Source organism: Somniosus microcephalus, chromosome 12 (genome assembly GCF_052327205.1).
Source record: "Somniosus microcephalus isolate GS21.2 chromosome 12, FLI_Smic_1.0, whole genome shotgun sequence".
NCBI classification, from domain to species: Eukaryota; Metazoa; Chordata; class Chondrichthyes; order Squaliformes; family Somniosidae; genus Somniosus; species Somniosus microcephalus.
Window position 1 is genome coordinate 74538324 of NC_140998.1, and position 8654 is coordinate 74546977.

General features: G+C 39.8%; 1 protein-coding gene across 1 annotated transcript; it reads left to right on the forward strand.

The window, feature by feature from the left end:
* Window positions 1-442: 442 nt before the first annotated feature.
* Window positions 443-6488, forward strand: LOC147109311 (ADP-ribosylation factor 6). Its single transcript, XM_086003134.1, has 2 exons — window positions 443-801; window positions 892-6488. The coding sequence occupies exon 2, from the start codon at window positions 1150-1152 to the stop codon at window positions 1678-1680; it is 531 nt and encodes a 176-aa protein (XP_085859260.1). The 5' UTR covers window positions 443-801; window positions 892-1149; the 3' UTR covers window positions 1681-6488.
* The last annotated feature ends 2166 nt before the right edge of the window (window positions 6489-8654 follow it).

Below are 8654 nucleotides of genomic sequence, written 5' to 3' on the forward strand. Positions count from 1 at the left end.
CGATTACATGTGAGCTGAAACTAATGTATGTTGAGCAATGCTGGTTATGCTGCCTATGAGATCATTTTAGCACGGTTGGGATGCAATTTAATTGGAAACAACTGTTTCCGGCCCACTGAAAATTGGTCACGCAAAACTTTTGAGAACTATAGGCGCAAAACGGGCATTGAAGCTCACCACCCATTTTCCTCCAGATTATACCCAAAACATCGGACGCAAAAAAGGCGCATCGAGGCCATTGCAACCTATATTTGCGTGGGTTATTACAAAAAATAGTTTCGGCTGTCTACAGTGAACTTCCGGCTACTCAGGACCCTTGACACAGTTTAACGTAACTTGCTTGTAACACCTAATGGGAGCAACGAGGTTTATGAGCACAAAGAAGCGAGGGATTGCAACAACAAAAAACATTTAAACAACTAGGCTTATCAGACGGTTTATAATTTAAAATCAAAGTAAGACAGATTTGTTGCACGTCCCCGTGCAAGTGCTGTATGTGAAAACTATAGGGCTGAGCTGCATCAGCGTTTCCCCATTGAGCTGTGCGTCAGCGGCACTTGCTGAAACCCTGAGCGCGCGTGCCCCGCCCCGCCTGTCAATCACACCCCAGGGACGCCGCTCACTTTGTGACGTGTCCGTGCGTCCCGCGGGCGCACGCGAAGCCGTGAGTCACGTCTCGCCGCATGCGCAGTGGGGACGGGAAGTGGTGGGTCGTCCCGCGCCTTTTCCGGTACTGCTGAGACCGGGCTGGAGCCGCGCCGAGACACGACAGGACGGGCTGTGCCGGGCCTGACTCCTCAGGTAAGAAGTAGCAACAAAAAAAAAGCCACACACACAGTTAGCAGGGCTGCTGCATTGAATGTAAAACTGTCTTCTTGTGACCCGTTACAGAGGGAGGAAGCCGGAATCAATGACCTTTGCTGGGAGTGCGGTGCCGGTGCTGTAGTAACCAGGCAGGCGGGGTTCAGACATTCGCCGACAGCTGCTGCAAGAAACGGCCGGGCCGAGCCGAGCCGAGCCGAGCCGAGAGCGGGCGGACTGAGGCCTTTGCCTTTCCCCCTCCACCCCAAGCCCACTCTCTCTGTGTCTCTCTCTCGGTCACGTCTAACCGCCTCTCGCTGCCCTAGTCTCTTATGTACTTTCTGGAAGATGGGAAAGGTACTGTCGAAGATATTCGGGAACAAGGAGATGCGCATATTGATGCTTGGACTTGACGCCGCCGGTAAGACCACCATCCTCTACAAATTAAAGCTGGGCCAGTCGGTCACCACCATCCCCACAGTTGGCTTCAACGTGGAGACAGTGACTTACAAGAACGTCAAATTCAATGTCTGGGACGTGGGTGGCCAGGATAAAATCAGGCCCCTGTGGCGGCACTACTACACCGGGACCCAGGGATTAATATTTGTGGTAGACTGTGCCGACAGGGATCGGATAGACGAGGCCAGGCAAGAGCTCTTGCGCATCATCAACGACCGGGAGATGAGAGAAGCCATCATTCTGATATTTGCAAATAAGCAAGATTTACCCGATGCCATGAAGCCGCACGAAATTCAAGAGAAATTGGGTTTAACCCGCATCCGGGATAGAAATTGGTATGTGCAGCCGTCCTGTGCCACTTCAGGAGATGGACTGTTTGAAGGTCTTACGTGGCTAACGTCCAATTACAAATCTAAATGAGTATATAAAACTGTTTGAGAAAAAACAATTGCCTCTCGGAAGAATATATACTGAGAGAAGTAATCCTGGCCCTTTTACTAATCATCTTTGTTTGCATTTCTTTGGCATTTAGTTTGGCTTTGCTTTAGAAATTTCATATAAATGCGCTGAACTAATCTTGAGAACGAGAACTTAATGTTAAGTATTTTGAAAGGTCTTACTTTAAACCATTTGCCATTATTTGAATAACTTCCTCTTTCTGTATTATGATTCGATTTGGGTTTTTCAACACTTTAAACTCAGTTTCAAGTTCTTCCTTTTAATGGCTTGCTGTAGATCGCTGATTTTACATTCATGGAAAAGTTATGATGTCAGGTCTATATTTCAATTAGTAAACTTGAAAGTTTATTTGAACAAATTTAGTCACTGTATAATTATTTGTCTTTGTTTTTTGACTCATCACAAGCAATATATATGGGAGCCCTGTCATTTCTAAACTTGAATTTGGTGCGGTTTTAAAAGGGGTCAGTTGAAATGTTTCGTTTTGATTCTGTGTAGGGTGTGTCCATATCAAACGTATGGTATTGCCTGTAATTTTTTCCCTCATTGCTGAACTTCAATCTAACTACTTTAAGTATGGCTAAGTCAAAAGTGTTACTGTTAAGAAAATATTTACAAGTCAGTATCCATGTACAATAGAGAAAAATTCTTGTTTGCCAAGTAGTTGTGTAATCAACTTATATAGGGGCCCTGTAAATGCTCTACCACACAAGCTTTAATATTCACTGTCTTTCTGTGAGCGCACGTGTTATAACCACTGTTGGCTAAGTTAATGCAACACACCCAAAATTAATTTGCATTATTTCCTTACTGAATGAGATGAAGGGTGGGTAAATGTGATTAGAACTATTTGCTAATGTGGAGGGATAAACATTGACATGGATTGGATGAACTAAATGACCTGTTTCTGCTTGTAACCTCTATATATTTCTATATGGTTCAGAATCTGATTGTGATTTTTTTTTTCCGCCCTCCTAAAAATTACAATGGCACCTGATGCCAAGCAGCATTAGTTTGGAGCAAGGCCACATAGAATGACTGCAGGAGGAGCAATGTTGTATATTAAAATGAAGCAATATGCCAAATGTCAGGTAGCATGGAAAAAGACTGACATTCTAAATGCGTATTTAGGGATGGTGGTTCTGTATGCCAAAATAGACATTTAATATATTGCTAACATCTGTGAAAATTAGCATGTTTATATTCAGTGCAGTTCAGTAAAGGCAATCCTTTTGGTTTAATATAAAACTCTAATAGTTCAGTTGATGTGTTCTTAGTAGCATTCTTGAGTGCTGTCAGATACGACTTCCTGTGTCTGTGGCTTTCCACAGAACAGCGCATAAAGGTCTTGGAGAGGTAAGGCCAGTTTTATATCTGATAAAATAATCGCATATTGAATGCAAATGAAAAGTAATTGAAGCATAGATTTTGAAGGTTCAGTATTTCGGAAAAAAGTAAAATCACCAGGTATTAAATCATTTCTGCTCTTAAAATGCCATTGCCCAGAATTGTGCTAGTTTTTAGTAAGATGTATTGGTACCTTTTTACAGTTCTGTAATTACAAGTGCTAATTTTAAAATTCAAGCTACTGGCTTCTTAAATCTATTTTATTTACATATACTTTGCTCTGTAGAATATATATATTAAGATGCCTATTTGGAAAATAAGATCTCTGCACTTCCTAAATACTGGCTGGGAGCGCAGACCTGAGTCTTTAGGTAATTTAAGGTAGTCGGTCGGTTCATTTAATTTAATTTGCATTAAATTGTAGTTTCGCTAATGGCAATTTAGTGCTGGCTGACTGTTTTAACTTTTTTGGGTGGAAGGTGGGGAGGGGTTAAGCTAATTGTTTCATCAAAGTCATAATGTGAGATTTATAATTATGTTGTACTAAAATAACTCCATTCAACTGAATGGTGAATCAATAAATGAAGTTATCGTTGAATTAACTATGTATGGTTTGAGCTGTAAGGAACTTGAATCTGACTCTATTCTGAGAATAGTTATTCAAATGGTACAGTAAATCACAAACTAGTGCGTGTTAGCAGATTTGTAAAAATATGGCAAATTTTCTGATGGCATTGGGTCATTTTGGACTCCATAGCTAATCAATGTGGGTGCTAAATGATCCATAGGGGTAAAATATTTTCTATTTGTTTGAAAAGGTAGGTTTAATTAAAACGTTCTGTTATGTTAACTTTCAGGCTGTCAAGATTCTAAGTGAATTGTACAATGGTGATGCAGTTTCCATTGGATGCTAGTTCACAGCACAAAATAGCCATAATTTGAAATCATCTTGCAGTCTCTGCTTGATGTGAAACATGGGTGATCAAAGAATCCACTGCCCAAAAATAATTTGTGTTTTGAAAGAAAAGACTGGTGGTGATGGGGTGTGGTTGGGGGGGGCGCGGTGGAAGGGCTATGCGCTGATATAGATGGACATAATTATATTGCAATTTTGTTCAAAATATTGAAACTTATCATTGAAAAATCTACTTGTATTACATTGTTTACCATTCTCTGGCTCAAAAAAATTGATTGGACTTCATAGCACTGGACAGCCAAAATTTACTTGTAGGAAGGTACTAAAAAAAACTTGATTCTCAAACTTAATATATTCTGTTATTTGCAGCTTGATATAAACTATCTTGGTGTCTAATTTTCTCTTTAGAAGCTGGTTTAAATTGTATTCTTCGGGTGTGGACGACGCTGGCAAGACAGCATTTATTGCCCATCCCTTGTTGCTCCGAGGGCATTAAGAGTCAACCACATTGTGTGGACAAGAGTCACATAAAAGCCAGACTCGGAGGGTGGCACATTTCCTTCTTTGTAGGATAATAAAATTGGGTCTTTGCAACACTCCAACAGTTTCATTTTTCTTGATGTTAGCCTGCAAATTTATTGACTTCATTTTCACAACTTGCCATGGTGGGATTTGAACTTGTGTCCTCTGTCGCGGCCTCTTCATCCAGTACTATAACCACTACACTAAAGTAGTGTACCAACCTTTTGTATAATTGGTACTTAAACTTCAAATAGTCTAAAGAATCATGGCGATGTCTCTGCAGACCATGCTGATCTAAACTTACTTTATTATAGATCTAATGTGTAAGCACTAGAAATTCTTGACCAGTTATCCTTAAGATACACTTTGAATATAGGCAATTTGACTTGAAACAATTTATTTTAGAATATGCTGTCAATAGAAGCCACTGCACTTTCTAGTTTGTTTCTGGAGAGGGATAGAATTTTTAACTTTTTTTACATATGACAACTTGCTGAGATATTGTTCATGTGCCTCTCAATAGCCAATCTGACTAAGAACATAAGAATTAGGAGCAGGAGTAGGCCATACGGCCCCTCGAGCCTGCTCCGCCATTCATTGAGATCATGGCTGATCTTCGACCTCAACTCCACTTTCCTGCCTGATCTCCATATCCTTTGATTCCCCTAGAGTCCAAAAATCAATCTATCTCCACCTTGAATATACTCAGCGATTCAGCATCCACAGCCCTTTAGATGCCTTTGATTTTTTTTCTCCACCACCTGTTAAAGTACCTCTTTAACTCTGTTTTCCTATTGCATTTGATTTTCTCATATTGTTTAGTAAGTTAATCACATTTGTCATATTAGAACACAAAATTGAGTGGTAAAATAAGTTAGGACAGCATCTTGTGGTTAACATAGAAAAATAGGAGAAGGAATAGGCCCTTCGAGCCTGCTCCGCCATTCAATATGATCATGGCTGATCCTCTATCTCACTGCCATATTCCTGCTCTCTCCCATACCCATTGATGCCTTTTACTTGTTGTATTGTAAAGAACTATGGTTTTGTTTTCCAATGTCGTTTATAACTGGTTTCAAATTTTTTAAATCCATGTGTTTCTTCCAGTCCTTCAAAATGAGTTTAAACCAGTAACGGTACACTTTGCAATTAAAATTGATAGTTGGAAGCCTTTATGTGGAAAGAAAGGTACTGACAATTTTATTTCCCCGTATATACAGACTTCTAATGAAATCTCGGTGTGTTTTAGAAATAATTGAACTTTCATTAGAAGGCACCTACTGTTTCATGGCAGATGGCTCCGCTTACCTGAAAAGCGTGCAAAAGTCCACATTAAGCAAAGTGTTGGATTTTGAATTTATGAATATATGTTCAAAGTGCCTCATACCACATAATTTAAATGTATGTTATCGAACAGCATGTCTTGAAATTCAAACAGTTGAACAAAAAGTCACAGCAACATAATCCTGAATAGTTTTGTAAAATAGACTCTGGAATTTAATACTGTACAGTGTAAATACTTTAAGTCATTATGATAACAGTCCTTTGTATATAGTGATACATGGTGTGTTATCTGTTCAAAATAATGGGCAGTGTCTAAATTGATTGCCTATGGTTTCCCTGGTAAGAATAATTTGTAGTGTAACAGTTCAGCTGTATTTAAATGCGAGTTACATCTGTGGCAGAGCTATCCAATGTGGAGGATATTACCATAAATAGCACTCAAGCCTTTTGAAAAACGGCATGTCTTGAGGTTTTGATGTCTAATTTACATTTGGTTTATTTGGCATCAGTCAATGTGGTGACACTGGCCAGAATTAGAAAACTCTTCTGTTACAGTTGCAAAGGGTGCCCAGATTGATGTGGCTTTTTCCTCACACTGGAGATTGTTTTATTACATGCACTGGTTAAAGATCCTAAGAATGTGACAGCATTGCTGGGCATTTGAAAATGTTTCTAGCTTTATTAAACTAAGTTTACCAAGTATTTTCTTGTCGAGCACTGCCCTTCCTTCTCCCCACTTAATTCAACAATAGAAAGGCACCAACAGTCTTGAATAAGTAGGAAAGTTGTACCTGTATTGTGAGAAAATGTCTTTCCCCTTGCTCCCCACAGTGAGTTCCCAATCTCGGCCTTGCCATCTAAAGCAGTCTAAATAGAATCCTAGGTGCTTCCCAAACAGGTAAAAAGAGTACTTTGTCAACCCACCACTGCAGTACATATCAGAAATATATTGTTTGCCTCCCCTCCTTAACCACTGAAGTAAGTGTTTGGTGGGGCTGTTAGTGAGAAAAATGGGGAAGTAGCAAATCATGCTTCACTTATCTTTAAAAACAGCTTTGACCAGTTACTTAAAATAAAACTTCAATGTAAGCTCCCAAAGCCTACATTTTTCATTATTAATTACTGTACAAGGCATAGAGCTGTTGATTAACTAAGGAGTAAGCAGTGACTGGTCAAGGGAAGTCTGGTAGTTTGTGTAGAAAATATCTTAACAAGCACATTATCCATATTGTTACAGCAGGCAAGTGTCCCGCTTATCTGCAAAATATCCTTTTTGCATAGGAGCAGCAGAGCTTAGAAGGCCAGCCAAGTACTCCTTGTCAAAGGGTTACAGTTCTGTTTGAAGAGTAGTGATCAACTGTAGTTAGTGTGCAGCAGTTGTTGGTGTAGAAATGTAAGCTTGTAAAGTTTTTTGATTACTGTAACTCGAGAATTTGTGCTCCTTCGAAAAAAATCTTAGTTTTTCATAAGATGTTGCTGTATTTTTTCTTGCGCCTGTTTTATCTTGATGAATTTATATTTCCTGTTAATGTTACAGCTTGTTAAAACTCTTGAATGCAGGAGCCTTTAAACTATGCTGTGAGTTGTTTAGTTTAATATTCAACGGGAATGAATTTTTTGAGTCAAAACTAATGGACTTGGTTTAAGGTGACCATTAACCTGACCCGAAATATAGTCTGGCATGGGGATGTCTAGTGCCTTTATCTGAAAGTTAACATATCCTTGTACAATTTGGCATGAGCAGTGTTTGTCACTATACTAATTTAATGTATTGGTAAATATGTAGGCCAAACTGCACTAAGCCTACAGGCTTCTTCCTGTATAGTGCTCTTTATTCATCATCTCAAATTCTCTCCGACCTGTGACAGACTTGTAACCATGAGTACGTCGGTGCTTGGAATGACAAAAACACAATTGTAAAGTTTGAATGGAGGTATGACAAATTCACGCATTCCATTGCGCATGAGGTGTGGGGTATTGCTTGAGCATTTATTAATTCATGACAGTTCTATTAAACCAACTGGCAGAGTATTGGCTGGCTGCCAGCACACATGGAACCATAATTTTTTTTTTTTTTTAATTGATATGATTGCTCTTTGAAAGAAGTGAAAATAATTTCTGATTGAGTGTTGCTACACAAACTCTTGCATTCAAAGGCAAAGCATGATGGTATTAACCTTCAACTGTCCTTGGCTTTAAAGGCAGTGCATCTGTTCAGGAGAAGCGGTTTGTGGCATTGCACAAAGTCTAGTTTTCACTAAAAGGTAATTCAAGCAGAGGTTTGTTTTATTTGAAGGCCCTTGGGTAAATACTACAAACATGGGTATCAGCCAATGCCAAAATCAGCTAACTTACCATCTTCTTAGGCAGTCCCTCGGAACCGAGGATGACTTGCTTCCACATTAAAAATGAGCTTGCAGGTGACTGATTAGTCCAATGCGGGACCTACAGTCTGTCACAGGTGGGGCAGACGGTGGTTGAAGGGGCGGGTGGGTGGGGTGCTTGGGTTGACGTGCGCTGCCTGCGCTTGGCTTCCGCTTGCTATATCCTCCTAATAAGGTGTTACCATCGCACCTTCCTTCTGATTGAGTCAACAATCTGTCTGTGACTGTTCATACTGTATAGCTCTTGGATTGTACCTGAATAGGTGACTTCTCCAGCATGCATTTAGTAAAGTTACTACTTTTATGATATTGTATACCTAAAAGGATTGCCCTGGAAATGTCCTTTTTGCACCATTTTATTTGCCGTTGCTTTTGCAGTTATTTCACCTTCCACCATTTGCTGTCTATGTAAATCATAATGTGATTGACAGTGGCATACCCAGCATCACTTCCTGGTTTCTGCCAATGCCACCCTTTTGGTG

What these genes read in the sequence shown, in the direction of transcription:
- LOC147109311 (XM_086003134.1), top strand. Translation starts at nt 1,150, where the DNA reads ATGGGAAAGGTACTGTCGAAGATATTCGGGAACAAGGAGATGCGCATA.